General features: G+C 36.8%; 1 protein-coding gene and 1 long non-coding RNA gene across 6 annotated transcripts in view; one reads left to right on the top strand and one right to left on the bottom strand.

Annotated features, from left to right (window-relative positions):
- MORC1 (MORC family CW-type zinc finger 1) overlaps positions 1-19,679 on the top strand; it is a 160,458-nt gene that overhangs the window by 51,828 nt on the left and 88,951 nt on the right. For 3 of the 4 annotated variants that reach the window (XM_031662989.1, XM_031662988.1, XM_031662991.1), the window contains exons 10-15: positions 6,021-6,100; positions 6,937-7,007; positions 9,118-9,182; positions 11,459-11,602; positions 13,777-13,931; positions 19,550-19,639. In XM_031662989.1, coding sequence (XP_031518849.1) covers positions 6,021-6,100; positions 6,937-7,007; positions 9,118-9,182; positions 11,459-11,602; positions 13,777-13,931; positions 19,550-19,639 — 605 coding nt within the window. The remainder of the gene's footprint in view (positions 1-6,020; positions 6,101-6,936; positions 7,008-9,117; positions 9,183-11,458; positions 11,603-13,776; positions 13,932-19,549; positions 19,640-19,679) is intronic. The other variant, XM_031662990.1, reaches the window with a different exon arrangement.
- LOC110742515 overlaps positions 11,614-19,679 on the bottom strand; it is a 77,094-nt gene continuing 69,028 nt past the window's right edge. For both annotated transcript variants that reach the window (XR_002520261.2, XR_004182042.1), the window contains exon 5: positions 11,614-12,145. This is a non-coding gene — a long non-coding RNA (uncharacterized LOC110742515). The remainder of the gene's footprint in view (positions 12,146-19,679) is intronic.

Here is a 19,679-nt window from a genome sequence, read left to right as displayed (position 1 = left end):
ATGAATATGTATCTGGTTGATTTATATTTTATGTGTTTTTTTACTTTAACATAAATGTTTTCAAGGTTTTGTTGTTGTTTTGAGACAGAGTCTCTCTTTTGTCAGCCAGGCTGGAGTACAGTGGCGCAATCTTGATTCACTGCAACCTCTGCCTCCCCTGTTCATTGATTCTCCTGTCTTAGCCTCCTGAGTGGCTGGGATTACAGGCGTGCACCACCACACCTATCTAATTTTTGTATTTGTAGTAGAGACGAGGTTTCACCGTGTTGACCAGGCTGGTCTCGAACTCCTGACCTCAAGTGATCCGCCTGCCTTGGCCTCCCAAAGTGCTGGGATTGCAGGCGTGAGCCACCGTGCCTGGCCATCCACTAGGTCTGGCCTTTAAGTTTATATTTACATATTATAAAATCCATTTTGTCCAACTATGCATGCCATCACAATGGTCATTTTCTTGTTGTAGTTTCTGGGTAGTCTTTCATTTACACGCCAAACATTTATCAGATTTTTCTGTGAGTCTGAGATTAGAGGAAAAGAAGCTATTTGAAAAAGATACTTGCACATGCGTGTTTATAGCACCACAATTCACGATGGCAAAATCATGGAACCAACCCAAATGTCCATCTGTCAACAAGTGGATAAAGAAACTGTGGTATATATATACAATGGAATACTACTCAGCAATAAAAAGGAATGAACTAACAGCATTTGCAATGACCTGGATGAGAGTGGAGACTATTATTCTAAGTGAAGTAACTCAGGAATGGAAAATCAGATATCGTATGTTCTCATCGATATGTGGGAGCTAAGCTATGAGGACGCAAAGGGATAAGAATGATACAGAGGACTATGGGGACTTGTAGGGGGGAAGAGTGGGAGGGGGCCAAGGAATAAAAGACAACATATTGTGCAGTGTATACTGCTTGAGTGATGGATGCACCAGGATCTCACAAATTACCACTAAAGAACTTCCTCATGTAACCAAACACCCCCTGTACCCCAATAACTTACGGAAAAATAGAAAAAAAGATAAGATTAATTCTTGTTTTGAGGACCTTGATATCTATTGGGAGAAACATTTAATTTGTGTACACTGCCTATATGTATGTGCCTTTTTACCTGAACTATTTCATTTGATTTCTGCAGTAAGACTGTGTGTTTGGTTATCGTCATCATTTTAGAGATAAGGAAATGTTAAAAGTAGAGAAGAACTCAAACCTTCTGGCTCTAAATTCTTTACCAATCCAAATTCAATACTTCTTCTCCTATACCACATTAACTCTTTATAATATGTCTACATTTGTCATCTTGACTTATTTGCATGAAAATGCAGTTGCTGTCCTGAGAGGGGCCTTGCAATCACTCCTAAAGATATTAATACTAAAATTATAGATCTCTGCATCGTACTCCCTGAGCACACACCAATGAATTTTGCAAAAGCTTTACTTTTGATTTCTAATTATACTGCCCATCATCTTTTGAAAATAAAATATTCCAATCCTGAGACTTTCCCTATAAATCAGTTCATTCATTTCCTAATAAATATCAAAGCAATGTTTCCTTTTCATCAGTCTTATTCTTCTGGGGAGCGCCAAGTGTCTCCTGGATCAATCAATATAGCCAATCTTTTCAAATTAAATTTCTCTTGGTGAGTTTGGGTAAAAAATAGTTTAAGCCCATGGAAAATGTGGATTTGTCTCTATTTTCTGAAGGAATTTTAGTAAATTGAGTGTAATCTACCTAAATTACTTATATCAAGTGATGGCTGCTTCCCATTCGAGTGTATTACAGTGGAACGGACTCCCACCCAAGATGAGTGCAAATTTGTCTCTGGAGGAGTCTAGATCATGGAAGAAATTATTACTTTGGAAAAAATTTCTAGGTGATTTCTCAGGTCTCTTAAACATTTTATAAGTCTATAATTCTTGGAGTCTTAAATATTGTTTATATAATAAAGACAAATTATTATATGGTTATGTTATTTGATCTTAGGCAACAAACATTCTTCATTAACATTGCTTAACCATAGACCCATGATGCTGAAGGGAGCCCAAATGAGTTGGGATGGGTGTTATCCTGCATTCAGAGGAACCTCATGGTCCTTTTTAAGTTATTCGGTGACATTAACGCTATGTTCTGTTGTTGAATACTCTGCAACACTATGCTTCCGAAACAATTCAGTATTTAGGGATGCTTTCCATACCCTAACACCCCACCCACCCATCAGACTAGTAATTTTTGAACAGTGATTCTTTTGTATACTATGCATGTTATGTGTCCATTTTTGAATTTTTACAGTACTGAATTATTTAATCTTTTATTACAGTATGATAGTTGGAAGCAAAATTTGGATTAGCCAAACCTGGATGGGAATTTAGGTTTCGTCATTTACTAGTTGTGGACCTTTGGCAATTACTTGAGTCTCACTCTTCTCCACTGTGAATTGGGAATTCCTCTGCCACTGAGGTTATTATGAAGACTAAAATAAAACAGTGTTTTATGTTAAACATAAAAACAGTAAGGTTTCTGAAATGTTTGTAAACCAATAGTAGTAGTTATTATACAAATGCGTAAGAGCAAGTGGATGGAATGACCACTATGTGCAAGGCTCTCTTGTAGGCATTGGACATTTTGCAAAAGCAAAAAGAGAAAATTCCTGGGCTGGGCATGGTGGCTCACGCCTGTAATCCCAGCACTTTGGGAAACCGAGGCAGGTGGATCACCTGAGGTCAGGAGTTCGAGACCAGCCTGGCCAAGATTCTTAGGTGAAATCCCATCTCTGCTAAAAATACAAAAATTTAGCTGGGCATGGTGGCTTGCACCTGTAATCCCAGCTACTCTGGAGGCTGAGGCAGGAGAATCGCTTGAACCCAGGAGGCAGAGGTTGCAGTGAGCTGAGATCACACCACTGCACTCCAGCCTGGACGACTGAGTGAAACTCCGTCTCAGAAAAAAAAAGAAAAAAAAGAGAAAATTCCTGCCCTCATGGAGCTTACGTTCTAGTGGGGGAGGAAAGACAACATGTAAATTAAAATGGATGATAAAATATCAGGTAATTCTTTTTTTTTTAAATTACAACTTTTATCTTAGATACAGGAGGTGCATGTGCAGGTTTATTACATGGGTATATTGTGTGATGCTGAGGTTTGGGGTATGGATCCTGTCACCCAGCTAATGAGCATGGTACCCAATAGGGATGATTTCTACCCATACCCCCATCCCTGCCTCCCTCCTCCCCCGTCTTGTATTCCCCAGTGTCTGTTGTTCCCATGTTTATGTCCATGTGTGCTCAGTGTTTAGCTCCCACTTATAAATGAGATTATGAGGTACTTGTTTTACTGTTTCTGTGTTAATTCACTTAAGATTATGGTCTCCACTGCATTTATGTCACTGCAAAGGACATGATTTTATTCTTTTTTTATGGCTGTGTAGTATGCTATAGTGTATATGTACCACTTTTAAAAAAATCCAGTCCAACACTGATGGGCATCTAGATTGATTCCATGTCTTTGCCATTGTGAATAATGTGGCAATAAACATATGAGTGTGTGTGTATTTTGGGGCAAGTTGGTTCCTCTTAACAAAGGTCCATTGCATAGGTCCACCTGAGTATTTTCATGACATAATGGTTGACTTCTATCAGAGTGAGCAATTCAAGAGAACAAAGTAGAATTTGCAGCCTTTTAGAACCCATCTTCAAAAGTGACAGACCATCACTTTTGCCATGCCACAGGTCAGCCTAGATTTAGTGTTGCGGTGGGGGCACCACACATAGGCATTAATACCAGGAGGAAAAAAAACACAGGAGACATCTTGGATGGTGGGTAGCACAGTGAGTTATGCAATAATTTTGTGGGAAGATGGTTCCAGAAGGAGGGGACAGTAAGTGCAAAGACAGCAATCAAAGGCTAGTCTAGCTAAAACACAGAAAACAGATTGAAGTAGATTGGGCAGATCAGGTAAGTCCTGAAGCAACATGACACGAAGAGGTGGCTGTATTGAGAATGGAATAACTTGAGCAGAGGAGTGGCATTACTTGATCTACGTTTTTAAAAGATTATTCTAGCTGTTGAGTAGAGAACTGATTTCATGGAACAAGAAGAAAGGAGGGAAGTTGAGGTAGGATAGATACTATTACTGTATTCTAGGAGAGAAATGAGCTTGAGCTCAGGTGGTAATGGTGGAAGGGATGAAAAGTGTCTGGATTACAGATGTGTTATGAAGATAGAGCCAACAGGTCTTGCCAATGAGTTGGATATGGGGTGGAGAGAAATTGAGGAGTCCAGAAGGCCTTCTAAATTTTTATCCTGAACAAAATCTTGGGAATGATAGGGGAAGTGCAAATGTAGAGGTTAGGAGGAATGGTGGATGGACTTCTCTTCATATCATAGTGGACATACTAAATTTGGGAGGTCTATTGGACATCCACATCTCTACCTATCAATATTATATGAACCAGAAAATTATTGATCCTGCCTAATTACATGTTGTAAAGAATAATTAAGGATTAGAATTATTTTCACAATATGATTAAACCAGGTAAACTCTTATAACTTAAAAGAAAGAATTATGATTGAATACTACAATGTAGTTATGATTTACAACTGGGGGCTAATTTTTTTCTGTATTAATAAAAGTTCAGAACTGTAGTTTTCTTTACTTGAAGTCTGTTTTTTTCAACTTAAATTTTAAAATACTGTATTTGATATTGGCCAGAGTATTTTGAACAAATGTTTTAAGTGTGAAAATTAAAGCCAATGAAAGTTTAAATTTCTGCAAGTTGTTCTGATCAAACCAGTCACCCAAAATGCTGTATTATGTTCCATACTTATTCAGCACAAAGCATTGAAAGGTACTTAGTGTTTCTTCATATTTTTATTTCTCTTAATGGAGAAGGGTTCTATTTTCCTCATAAAAGTAGTAAAATTAATAAAAATTTATACAATACAGAATTAGATATGGGGGAAAAATCAAATAACTAAAAGCCCTTTTTACCACTTGTCATTCATTCTGTGCTATAGCAATCTGTAATGTTCCCCAAAGGAGAACCTCTGTTAGAAGTTTAATAAATATCTTTCCAGATTGTTTTCTACAGTTATATATATGTGCACATGCATGCATGCACATACAGGTTTTTTTAAACATAAAATTATGTACAACTTGTTATTTTCTCTTACAGTTATATCTTGAAGACTTTGTCATTGTTAAATATATTGCATAGCACTATGATTTATTTAACTGTTTTCTTATTGATGTACATTTAGAGTTTACAGAGCTTCGAGCATTCTCAAACCAAATATTATTCTAGAATTTTTCTCTCTATGATGATTTAAACCAATGTTTTAAAGCCCAGTTTGGGGAATTTTCTGTAACAGATGCACATACTTTCAACTGTATTCAGAGAACCTCCGGTTCCGTAGAGCTTTTCTCACCTATGCTTTGTTCTCTTTGAATTTATGGATATATACGTGTATATATTTTTTCCTTTATTGTTCTAGAGCATCTTTGCGATCACTAAAACAATGGACCTTGAAAACAGGTCTCTCAATCAATAAAGTAGAAAATGTGCTTTTGGTAATTTAAAATGATACATGAATGTGTGTTTCTGAGCATCGCAGTTAGAGATAATTGTTTTGGGACTAGGATAAGTAGTTTATCCGGTGTTGATGATAATCTGAGTAAGAGGGCTATGCATATTAACCAGAAACTTTGATAAGGGAACAACTTCATAAAATTTTTTAAAGAAAATTATCCTATTTTAGATGTCTAAGTGAACATTTGTGTGGGCAGATTTTCTTATCGCTCTCATGAAGTCTCCTTACAAAAGCAACATTTTTAAGTAGTGAAAGGCAAGGAATTTCGCTTAGGTATAAAGTTTGCTAATTTACTAGCTGGATGCAACTCACTCGATGAATCTTTCTTAATAATTACGTATCTCTGGAGCATATAGTCTTACTAAAGAATATTGTCTTATGTACTTTAAAATGATAGTCTGACTTGATTATGTTCTTTTTTCTTTTCAGAAAGTATCTTTATGTCACATCTTCTTTTAAAGGAGCATTTAAAAATGAAGTTAAAAAGGCAGAAGAAGCAGTAAAGACTGGTATGCGATTACCTGTAGCCTACATCATTGTTGTTCAGTCATTCAGCAAATCTTAATTGTGCACTTATTCTGAGACATACATTGCTCTAGGCATTGTAGGAGCTACTACAATTAATTAATTGTGGTTTCTGTCTCTCTGGAACTTCAAAACACATTCTTTCCATCTCTGAGTTTGTTTACTCATGATATTATTTATTATTGTAAGTATGATCCTGAACACACTTCCAACTAGATTGATATTTGTTAGAAACCTTGTTTGTCTGTCTGGACATGGTGGTTCACACCTATAATTCAAGCACTTTGGGAGGACAAGGTGGGAGAATCACTTGAGGCCAAGAGTTCAAGACCAGCCTGGGCAACATAGTGAGACTGTGTCTCTATTTTAAAAAATAAAATAAACTAAGAAACCCTGCTTGTCATAGCACTGTGTTAGGTCATTTTAGATCCCTGCACTGCATCCACTTTCAGAAGGATGTTCTACATATTCACTCCTCCTACTGCAGGAACAAAGCTCTCTTCCCCAGTATCTGGGAGTGAGTAGTAGCTCTACATCTATATGTTGTGAATTTTAAAGCATTTTCTGTCAGCTGAAAACTCATTTATGACTTTTGAATTTATATTTATATATTTATGTCCTATAAATTGTCGTACCTAAATGAAAGCCCAATAGAAGGAAGATTTCAAATGTGTAAAAGTTATAAGAGGAACATAGGGTTTTCTGAGATCATGGTCTGTATGCCATTTTTCACTGGTCATGCTATATGTATGGAAAATACTCACTTAAAATTGCTTGAAATAATTCTGCTGTATTATAACTATTCGGCTTCTACTTCCAGCTGAATTCATATTGAAAGAAGCACAAATCAAAGTAAACCAGTGTGACAGAACCTCTTTATCTTCTGCCAAGGTACGACATGTAAAGAGAGTAGTCTTATTAAATGGCAAATTGTGTCATTTGCTTTTTCCTGTGCGTAGTTGTCTCTTACCATCTACTTCCCAAACTTTTAAGCACAGATAAGCTCAGCAGATTAAGTTGATTTTAACTCAGGTCAACAGAATAGATGAGTGCAGAGAAAGGAGAGGAAACTCAGCAAGTGGGGGCAAGGCTGAGGCAGAGACAAAAGAGGAACAGAACATGGGGTGAATTTGAAATGGGGAAGAGCGTCACAAGCAATTTCTTTAAAATAGAAAGGAAAGTAACAGGAGAAAGGGAAAAAATAATGAAAAGCTAGCAGAAGAAAAAACTAGCCTATCAAGTCTCCTTGAAAATATCTATTCAAATTGTAGCTCCCTGTGGACCTAAATAAATGGGGAAAGCAAGGCAAAGTCTAATAAGCAATCCTTTTTGCTAGTGCCAGGAATTATATACTGTAATTATGAATATTAATAACAATGCTTCCAGCTTCCAAAGCTCTTTTATTATGAGTTGCTCCACACAGTTCATAAACATTCTTTGTAATTCTTACAATATGCCCATGAGTAACATAAGTTAAAAAGAACTATTGTTATTAATTATAATGCATTGCAACTAAGAGAAATAGAATATTGCTGCAAGACATGTATTGTAAGTTTGCTAACTCTTACCAAAAATATGGTGTGAAGCTTTAAACGATGGTGAATCATTAAGCAACATATTTATTTGCTTACATGCAAAGGGATAAGTAGGAATATGGAGGTAAAATGCCTTACTTCACCTTCTCTTCATCCTCTTCTACAGACTGAATGTATGAATCCTTTCAGTGATTTTGCCATTTAACTTTCCAGGACCAAGGCTGTGTCTGATAAAGATCTCTCATATCTAAGGTCTTTGGTAAGGGATGACATCAAAGAGTAGTTTGTGCTAATGCCCCAAAGCTAATTCTGTCCATGGCTAGCCCCAATTTCTCTTAGTTTTTTCTTTTCATTTTTTAAATTAAAGGTAAACCTATCTTATTGTTATTGATTATTGATTTTTAATCGTTTAAGCTTTTTAAAATTTTGTTTTTAAGAAATCATTTCCCTTTGCTTTATATGTTTGAGAGTCCAGAGAAAGACTAATGGGTCAGGACCTTGCTTCCTTTTTGCCTCCTGCTGTTTCTTCTCCCTGCCTCTGCTCTGTGCTCTGAGGGCACTGCCAGGCAGGGTAGGGAAGTCCTTGACCAATTTGCTTTGTCGATCTGATGCAGTCCGGTTTCTTTAAGGCAGAGAAGAGAGCAAAGCAGAATGACCTGAACTTTTGACCTCTTAAATTCTTCTGGGCAGATGAATTTTAAATGGAATACTTGCCAACCATTTTCCACTTTCTTTTACTGGAAATTCAGTGTTCATTCAGTGGTGTACCATACATCAAAAGAGATACCTACCTTTCACCTCAGGAGGATGAAGCATGTTAAGAGGCTATTCTGATGCCCGAGAACAACAATCATGAATTATTCCTCTTCTGCTTGGTTAGAGGGAGCGTACCAGATTTAGAGTAGTGAATGAGTTGAAATATCAAATCAAAAGTGTTAATAAGAAAGATAACTGGGCATGGGGTATCCTATAAAGGGAAAGTTTGAGAAATATTAGATGTATCCAGAATTCGATATGAAGGAGATATTTTCTGCTGGCTACTAACCAAATTTCTCAATTTTTTTTTTTTTTTTTCCTGCAAAAACACTTAGTGGTCACATAATTGAGCATTTATTGTTCTCACAAACAAAAGTCAGAGCCTGGGTACACTAAATAACTCACCCAAGTTTTCATGTAGTTTTTGTCAAAGCCTTTGTGCCATTATGGAGAATAAAGTTTCTTTCTCTAAAAGGCAGAGAGGATATCTGAATATATACAAAAGAGAATAGTGCGTTAGGATTTGGTTTATCTTCTAAGGTGTTGGAACTGAATAATTTATCAAGCATTGAGAATCTACAAAGGTAGAATTGCATTAGGTAATGTGAGCTATTGTTACCCTTGAAACATTTGAATAATAGGATAATGTCAACTTGCTTTTTGTTAATTCAGTGGCATAATGTTCTCTCCTAACCAATGCACTTCTCCAGGATGTATTACAGAGAGCTTTGGAAGATGTAGAAGCAAAGCAAAAGAATCTTAAAGAGAAACAAAGGTGAGACATAAGGTTTTCTGTTTGCAGGAATCCTCTGTACTGTGTTAAAACAAATTCTGGTTTCTAAGTAGTAGATTTAGTGGTTATTGTGACAATTTTTTTTTCAGCTTATGACGTCTTATAATCTGAAATCTAATATAGTCAAGGTCCCAAAACCAAGATAAGCAATGTAAAACATTGATAAAGTGTATATTTACATATACACATGTGTGTCTACATAATGTTAAAACTTCCAAAAAAAGTGGAAAATTAGTTCAGCATTTAATTGTTTGGGCTAGATGAAGATGTCTGGATGAGGGAGTGAACTGCCCGGAGGATCAGCTGATAACTCAGGTTGCCTCTGTGTCATTTGCCATTTAAATTCTAGAGAATTGGTTCCAGTTTCTTCCCTTTGTCTAGTAGCTTAAGATTTAAGATAGGAAGTAATGTTTCACGTGAATGTATTGCTTATATATCGCTAAAATAGAAATAGCAAGGATATGTTAACAAAACCAGATATTTACATTTGTAAGATTAACTTGCTGTCCAACTCAAATGCTAAACAAGTTAAACTGAAAATAATCACTGTTGCCCACATAAGATCGGACTTTCACACCTTTGTGAAACTATTTTTAAGGGAAGTATGATTAGTTCTTAACATTATTTTTCGTGAACCATGCACTGACATCCAACCATAACTTTCCTCAAAACTTAAATTTTAAATGTCACTTTTGCATTTATCAAAATAAATAAATGTGAAATGTTACTTATGCATTTACGAGAAAAATTTAAATAAATGTCATAGAAATTGTAATTTAAAAACGAAGCCCTAAGGCTTTAGAAATAAAAACCTTCTTGAAACAAGTTCACTGTATGAGATAGTTCATACAGTGAAATGTTTGAAAACTGACCAATCAACACTTTATTAATAATAATGCCAGTTGCCATGAACTTGTTTTAATGGTCAAATGCTGGGTTTTTTAATTGAAGAATATCAGTATATCATTTAATATTTTAGAGTGACTATGTCATATACTGTAATACCCTATTTAGGTATCCCTTATGCAGTCAGTACTTTTGTTGAATAATTGGAATCTCATTACTGAGTAGTGATTTTTGAGAAAAAGTTTGATTCCTATATGTTTAACCTTAGATATACATGCATTTAATAAATATATAGTATATTAACTCATATCTTATGTTCTATATATATAATATCCACATGGAAGGACTGATAGAACTTTATAATTGTTCTTTAATGATAGATGCATTTAATTAGTCCAGTAAGTATATTATGTCAAATGTAATAGCACATGGTCATAAAACAAAAGACCAAGTTTTTGGAGAGAGGGGAGCTACAGGGTAAGTGCAGGAGAATTATTTTTGTTGTCATCCTTGATTGGGTAAAGAAAATAACGATTGTTATGTACTTAATCTGTTCCAGGCTTATATTTAACATTATTTCTTTTAGTTCTTATAACATCACAAGTGGCTAGGCAGGTATTAGTCCCATTTTTCAAATGAGACAGAAAGTTTAAGAGGCACAACCATAGTTATTACAAAGACAGGCTTGTATCTGAAACCAAGTCTGCCTCTCACATCCAGGCGTTTTCGTAGCTTCTAGCAGCCTCTGATATTACAGATGTTTATATCACAACTCCTTACTATAACTGTTTTTATCACATTGTGGTATTTCTCAATTTCTATTTTATACTTTTAATAGAAAACTCACACAAAACATAATATAGAAGGTCAGTCAGAAAAACAGGAGCTCATATCTGTTGCCCTTGTAAACTTGCTTTATGATAATAACTTATTTACCTTGTATTTTGGAAAAAGTTAAGAGGAAGCCAGAGAATATATTTTGGCGCATTCCAGTCTATGTGGGATATCTGGAGACTTGAGAAGATGCTGAAATTTAGAAATCACACCTACTGTTAGAAATACCTAAAATTTAAAATAGCCAAGTCATCATTTTGTAAAAAATGCTGCAATGTACCTATAAGACCGGTTAATATTTCACAACTCTTTCAGCATTTTCTAGTTCTTGTCAATTTAAATCGGCAGACGTGTTTTTGAATCAGTGAATGCTTTTGTTTGACTGGCCTAGTTACTGGCATCATGTTTATGCAGAATACTTGGCTATACAGAGACATCTGAGTGTGCCTACCAGATTTTGCAAAATATTTGGATGTATACCTTTGACGTTAACCTTCTAGTTTAATTATTAGCAGTTTCATAAACTATATGTGTTTATTTAATAAACAACTTTTTAAACTTTCTAAATCTAACTCTAGAGAATTAAAGAAAGCCAGAACACTCTCCCTGTTCTATGGAGTGAACGTGGAAAACCGAAGCCAAGCTGGAATGTTCATTTACAGCAACAACCGTTTGATCAAAATGCATGAAAAAGTGGGCTCACAGTTGAAACTGAAGTCCTTGTAAGTATGTTTTTGCTTTCAGAGGTACAGGCAGAGAGAGGGAGGTTACAGTAAGATGCCGTCTGTAGAGTGAGATGAGTGACTAATCACAATGGGAGCAAGTGTCATAGTCTCTGTTCACCCTTCCTGTCGATATGCAGGCATTAATCTGCCTCATTTATAATATCGGTGAATCTGCATGCATGCTCTAAGGAAAAATCACACTTTGGGAAATTTTTTTCAATGCATTGATTGAGCAACTTGATGTGGGGCCATTCCTTGTGCCACCTCTTTGGCTTAAATTTTTAATACTTTACCAATTTAAAAATAATACAAGCATATTAAATAACTTTTAGAAGAGGAAGGAAAGAAAAATCCATAGTCTTGTAAAGCAACCCTATTAACATTTTGTGCAGCCCCTACATATATGAGTTCATGCCAGTTACCTGTATGATCATATGTTACTGAAACTCTCTAGCCTATTTGGATTTTAGAGTAATACATTCTCATGCTTTCCTAATGGTCTGAAACTTCTCAAGCTGCTTTCATCAATGATGTAGAGTCCTGAAGAGACACACAGAAAAGGACAGGATCAGACAAGATAATCATGACCAGTAGAAAGGGTCAGGGAGCATTTACTATCTTGCTTCTTCACTCTCAAGGAATTAGCAATTCATTCATTGTTTATTTAATAAGCACCTATAGTGCAGCGTTGTATGCCAGGCACTATACTAAGCTCTGCTGATAAATGGCCCGTTTGCTAAGGAATGTATAATCCAGTGAAAGGGACAAGCATACAAATGCATATTTTTATATTGTGTGAAAATAACAAGAATTATCTTACAAAACCTAGATTCGTTGGATTTCTTGCTTAAATCCCAGTGCACTCAGAATAGAACTGCTTGCCGTGGGCTTCCAGTTATCTGGCCTCTGACTGACTGTGGGACCTCACCCCCTACTAATACCCTACCCTCTCTGCATTTCCTGTTCCTCAGACCTCCTAAGCTCATTTCTGCATTGAGACCTTGGGACATGCCATTCCTCGGCCTTGAACCTTCTGTCCTCAGATGTTCTTACTGCGGGCCCTAACATGCCATTCAGCCATGAGCCTGAAGTATTTTCCGCAGGAAGGTCTTCCTTGATTGTCTAATTAAAACTGGTCCCTTCCCTTCCCCCCGCCTGTCACTCTTCACATATCACAGCACCTGCATTATGTTACTCACCCCACTTATCACCATCTGAATTGATCTTGTATACTTATCTGTTTTTTAACTTCATGCCTGCCACCCTTCTGTAAAAGAGAAACTTCAAAGCCAGGGGAACCTATACTTCTGGTTCTCACCATATTCTTAGTTCCTGGAACAGGGCTAGGTGCTGAGCTTGAATGAATGAATGAATATTATGTTAGAGGTGAGCATCCAGTGCAAAAAGAGCATTTAGGAGGGGCAGTAAAGCAAACTGGGGAAGTCAATTTAGGCCTTCTAGAAGAATGAAGCCCAAATTTAGACTTAGCGAATGAATAGTGAAAGGAAAGCAAGGTGGAAGAGTGAAGTGGTAGCAAAACACGATAGGCAGGGACCCCAAATTGTGAGGCTTTGACACATGTGCGATACAGAAGGCAGTGGGGAGCCCTAAAGGCTTAGACAATTGTATACTCTTTCCCAAAGCAGGTTATGTTACCAAGCAGATTTACAGTGAGATACTCATACCCTCTGGGATAAGCCAGCTCTGTGATTCCTTCATGGAATTCACTGAGCACCCCAAGGACCTTTGCAATGAAGAGGAGAAATCCAATCTGATAGATGAAATGCAGAGAAAGGAAGTGGTTCTCTGGCCATTGTCATTTAGAAGATTATGCCGGTTTATTGCAGTAAGGCACCATGGTTTTTAATGTCAAAAAGCCTTGCCTTCCCAGCCACCCTCACTCTCCATGTAAGGTGATAGGTTTGTAAAACGAGTCATATTAACTCAGTAACATTGTGCTAAAGTGATTTTTTTATTATGGTACCAAACATGTTGGGATCCCCACAGATTTATGATAACGTCATTAGATAATTTGTTAAACTTTGACATGGTCCAGACCAACAGAATCAATTTATTTTTGGAAGAAAGAAATTATTTCAAATGACCATAATATATTTGATTTTTTTCTTTAGCCAGATTTTCAAAATTTAAATATGCATATATTTTCTCAGACTTGGCGCAGGCGTGGTTGGAATTGTTAATATACCATTGGAGGTCATGGAACCATCCCATAATAAACAGGAATTTCTCAATGTCCAAGAGTATAATCATCTACTAAAAGTCATGGGACAGTACTTGGTCCAGTACTGTAAGGACACCGGCATCAGTGAGTATTCAATAGTCATAGTAGGAGATACTTACAGAGGGATTACTTTCTGTGATTTCTTTAAGCTGACATGATTATCTGAATTCAGATTACCAGCAACTGAAAACTCTGAAAGGGAGCTCCTGCTTTAAAAACAGGAGTGAGAAGGGAGCCCATTTCAGAATCTTTCCCAAACTATCGTGAAAAACAAAGCAGCAGATTAGAAATTGCAAGGGAATGGCAATCAGACAACAGAGTGAGGTGCCAGCTGACCATGGAGGAAGGAAACAGAAGATAGCTCCAAATAGACTGAGAAACCCTGCTCAGGGCGCTGGGACTCCACTGTGTGAGAGCACATAGTCCCATGCAGATCTTAGTAGCTCGTATAATGTTATGTCATACCATAGAGTAAAAACTACTGACCCCTGGTAACTGTAGATATGTTAAACTTTTTTTTTTTTTTTTTTTTTTTTTTTCCTGAGATGGAGTCTTGTTCTGTCACCCAGGCTGGAGTGCAGTGTTGCAATCTCGGCTCACTGCAATCTCTGCCTCCCTGGTTCAAGTAATTCTCTGCCTCACCTCCCAAGTGGCTGGAATTACAGGCACCTGCCACCACGCCCAGCTAATTTTTGTATTTTTAGTAGAGACTGGGTTTCACCATCTTGGCCAGGCTGGTCTTGAACTCCTGACCTCGTGATCCACCTGCCTCAGCCTCCCAAAGTGCTGGGATTACAGGCCTGAGCCACCACGCCCAGGCAGATATGTTAAACTTTGTTTTGTATAGTTAAAAATTCTTGAGTATGTTAATTCCAGGAAGATTTCAATTAAAAATTTCTAAAATAAATAGATCTGGAAACTTAAAAAGATAAACTTTAGTTATCTGAAAAAGGTGATTTATTTAGATCACCTCACTCCCCAGAGACACCTGAACAATGAGATGGTGTGCTGTGCATTAATTAAACTTCTTTTTGTTTTTCAACATATATTTTAGAATCAAGGTGTACATGTGCAAGGTCGTTACAGAGGTATATTGTGTGATGCTGAGGTTTGGCATGTGACTAAACTTGTCACCCTGGTATTGAGCATAGTACCCAATAGGTAGTTTTTCAGCCCTTGTCTCCCTTTCTCTCCCCTTTTATATTCCTCAGTGTCTATTATTCCCATCTTTATGTTCATGTTTACCCAATGTTTAGCTCCCACTTATAAGTGAGAACATTTGGTTTTCTTTGTCTGCATTAGTTTGCTTAGGATAATGGCCTCTAGCTGCATCCATGTTGCTGCAGAGGACACAGTTTCATTCTTTTTTATGGCTGTGTAGTATTCCATGGTATGCGTGTGCCACATTTTCTTTATCCAGTCCACTGTTGATGGACACCTGGGTTGATTCCGTGTCTTTGCTATTGGAAATAACACTGTAATGAACATACGTGTGGATGTGTGTGTCCTTTTGGTAAGAACAACTGATTTTCCTTTGAGTATCTACCCAGTAGTAGGATTGCTGGGTTGAATGGTAGGTGAAATCGTAGTTTTTAAAGAAATCTCCAAACTGCTTTCCATAGTGGCTAGACGGATTTACATTCCCACCAACAGTGTGTAAGTATCCCTGTCTCTCCACAGCCTGGCCAACTTTTTTTTTTTTTTTTTTTACTTTTTAACAAAATCCATTCTTACAGGTGTGAGATGATATCTCATTGTGGTTTTGATTTGCATTTCTCTGGTGATTTGTGATGTGGACCATTTTTTTTTTTCATGTTTGTTGGCTGCATGTATGTCTTCTTCTGAGAAGTATTTGTGTTCTTTGCTCACTTTTTCATGGGGTTGTCTTTTGCCTGCTAATTTCTTTAAGTTCCTTATCGATTCTGGGTACTAGACCTTTGTTAGAGGAATGGTTTGTGAATATTTTCTCCCATTCTATAGGTTGTCTGTAAATAAACTTACTTTTAAGTTATGCAGACATAGGGCTCCATTTATGTCAAGAAATAGGATATCATGTATTCAGTGATTTGGATGAAGGATGTATAATTCATGTACATTAAAAATGTGTCTATACCCTTCAGTCAATTTAAAATCTTCACTTGAAGTTGTAATTCTAGAATATTTTCTTTTCATTTGTATCCATCCAGCTGTACCTAAAGCTTTCTCACCAGCAAAACAGGGAAAAGTGTAGGAACTCAGTGGGAAATTATGAAAGGGGGAATGAGATTGAGGGGACAGATTTCCTGCCGAATCTGGGTTTTCATGTCATGGTCTAAAACATACTCAGAGTGTGTTCTGTGCACCATTATTATCAACATCACCTGGAGTTTGTTAGAAATGCAGAATCCCAGGCCCCACCTGAGACCCACTGAATTAAAATCTGCATTTTTACAAGATCTCCCGGTGATTTATATCCACAATCAAATTTGAGAAGCACTGCTCTGAAGAGTATACCTATGTAATTTTTCCTGGGATAGGCATATCTTTTTTCACATGTATTTTTTTGTTTTTCAGAGACATGTCTGAAGTTATGCTAAACATGAGAATGATTACATTGTTTGGCAGGGTTTGCTTAAAGCTGTAGAAAATGTGTAAAGGTATAAATATCAACATAAACATAGTGAGGTTTAAGTCAAACATCTACTCTCTGGTCTTTAACTGCTAGTATGACATGGTACAAAAGGAAAACATTAAGCATTTGAAAATCATGAACCTCCCCATACTCCTCTTGTCTTCGCTGTAATCCCTTCCTTGTCTTCATCCTTAGAAGGAATTAAGTCTTCAGAAAGAGGTAGGCATTAGATTTAAAGGTCGTAAAAGTTATTTCCATCTATGTCACACTCGAGAGAGTCATACTCAGTCCTCTTTGTGGGTGGAGCTCTCTTGAAGCCCCTTTGCTTGGTATGTGGATTCCCTCCCAACAGTTGTACTTCCAGGTACAGGGTATCATTTACTAGCCCCCACTGCTTACCTAATTCCCTGTCCTTATCTAATTGTTTCTCAATCTTCTACCTAATTGCTTCTATCTACCTGTTTCTTAACCTTTTCAACAGATGTAGTAGGGTTTAAAATAAATATATTTGTATTTTTATTATTATTGGTTGATAACATATTGTTTTCACAATTCCATAATTATCTATGAATTGATAGAGGGCTAGAGGATACTGTCACAAAAGATGTTTCTCTAGAAGGAAGATAGAGACTAGAGGAAGGATAGCAGGCATGTGTATTTGTTCATGTTTCACTTTATCCTCAAACTTCATTATCAAACTAAATCAAGTAATCAAGGTCAGAATTGGTAGTTTCAGTAATTTGTAAGGAGATTGACCTTCAAGGTCTTTGCTTATTAACTCCCACAGGAATAACTAAAATTATGTAACATTTGACTATCTGAAAACCAGTATTATAGGGCATATATTTTAATGAAAAGTATTTAGGTAGAATTTTTTTTTTTTTTTTTTTTTTTTTTTTTTTTTTTTGAAAAAAATTTGGTTTTTTTTTTTTTTTTTTTTTTTTTTTTTTTTTGCCTTGTGAGTAAAAGATGCAGTCTTTATATTTGCTGAAAGTCTGATGTGTTTTTAGGGAAAACTGGGTCCTTGTAAAAATCGAATCGGCAAAAAGAGAAGTGGAGAGGTAATGACTTTGTGTCATTTATCAAATCTACATTTACTTTCAGCTCAGCTGATGCTAAGAATCTCAGAAATATTTTCCTCGTTTCTAAGTCTGACCTCACCTCACTGTCTGCCACTATGTTTTCTGAAGCTTTATATATCCTTATAATAAAATGGAAATATTAATCATCAGCTTTGGGGATTAGGGAGAGAAGGAGAAATAAAAAGTGGGGAGAAACATTAAATGAAATTTGGGTTTGAACAGAAGCAATTATGAAAAATGTATTACTAAACTTTTCCAAAATGGATCAGAATTGAGCTGATGTTTTGCAGAAGAATTCAAATCATAGTTCTTCAGTTGGCAAAGAGGGTAAAATTCATTTAGCCCAGTCACTTTTAATCCCTTCACTCTCGCTGCCATTTTAAGCCTGAATGCGGGCCACCTGTGAAAGGAAAACTGCTCCCTCTCGAGGCAGCCCATGAATTTGCACGACACTATTAAAAAATACATAGATCTTCATATTAAGTCCAAATCCATGTCTCATGGGTTCTTTCATTCTACTATGCTAGGCACCAGTGTTCTAGGACCAGCAAATCAGACATGGTCTGTCTTCTCTGAGAACTTACAGTCTAGGGTGGTGCTATGGTCTGAATGTTTGTGTCTCCCCTACAAATTCAAATATTGAAAATCTGACCCCCAGGATGATGGTATTAGCAACTGGGACTTTAGCGGGGTGATGAGGTCATGAGAGCAGAGCCTTCATGACTGGCATTAGTGTATTTATAAAGGAAGTCCAAGAGAGACCCCTCATCCCCTTCTCCATGCGATGTTCAAGTGAGAGACAGCCATCTAAGAACCAGGAAGCAAGCCCTCACCAGACTCAGAATCTGGCAGTGCCTTGATCTTGGACTTCCCAGTCTCCAGAACTGAGAAATAAGGGTGTTATTTATAAGCCACTTAGTCTATAGTATTTTATTATAAGCAACCGAATTTACTAAGACACAGGCTAACACGATTTGACAATTAGAAATAGGATTAGTGCCCAACAGAGAAGAATGAAAACTGCAGAAGCCAGTGGCCAGGAGCCTACAGTCTGTAGGCCAGGGAAGGCCTCCCTGAGGAAGTGATATTTCCTAAGGGATGGGGAGGGGTTAGCTGGGTTTACTGAGTTCCTCCTGTTTGGGGCCAAGGAGGGGAGGCCTAAAGCTTTTCTAAATGGCAGGCCCCCAAGTATTTGAAGACAAGATTATGTCTGTCTTCAGTCTTTGTTTAATCTTGACTAATGTGTCCAAGTTCAAGAATAACAATTATTCTTCATTTGACATGGTATTAAGTATATTTACCATCCTAGCATTATATTTTAAAGTGTATTATCTAGAAACAAAATATGCCAGATGAAACCTGAACAGCCTTGACTGAAATGGGATCCTCATCTTTCTTTCGAGTTGTTGGAATCTTACTGGTACACCTAATAATGTGTGAACTATCAGTAAACACATTATTGACCCTCAGTGTCCTCATTACCAGTTAAAGTTTTTAACAAAAATATTAATATGTGTTCACGTAAAGCCATACCTCTCTTTTCTTATTTTTTCCATTAAGTGGTTTTGAGCCCTAGTGTAAAATCATACATTTATCCCTAGTAAAGTTTGTCACCTTATTAGGCCTCATTCTCTCAGGTTGTAATGACCTTTTTTTTGGAATGTAATGCTAACTTCTAACTAATGTGTTATATTCCCAGATTTATGTAAAGTCTGGCTAGTATTTTCTGTATGACTTCACGTAAACCCAGTTGCGTAGGACAGGAAAATCAGACACCCTGACCCTCTACCAGTGATCTCCACTGAGATAAAAGTGGGTACCTTGGGACATGTTTTCCTGATTGTGCTATCGCCTAACCCTTGTCAATTCCCCAGTTTGTGCATAATTTTGAAAGTGAGAAATAATATTTGTTACATGAATATTTTCTTTAAAACATAGACAATGCTGTAGTGCCTGGATATAGCTAGTTGCTCACCACAGAATTTTGTTTTCCATATGATGCAATTTAGTCTCTAAGATCTCAGAAAGGGACTACCAGGAAAATGAATATAACAACTTTGCTAAGGATACACATCGAGTGAGGAGGCAAATATTAAAAGGTGAGAATATGAGACAAGTTTATTTGAAGATGTAGTCTCA

The sequence above is a fragment of the Papio anubis genome, chromosome 2 (genome assembly GCF_008728515.1).
Source record: "Papio anubis isolate 15944 chromosome 2, Panubis1.0, whole genome shotgun sequence".
Classification (NCBI taxonomy): Eukaryota; Metazoa; Chordata; class Mammalia; order Primates; family Cercopithecidae; genus Papio; species Papio anubis.
The sequence above is the reverse complement of the archived record's forward strand: the minus strand, read 5'-3'. Positions and strand labels throughout refer to the sequence as shown.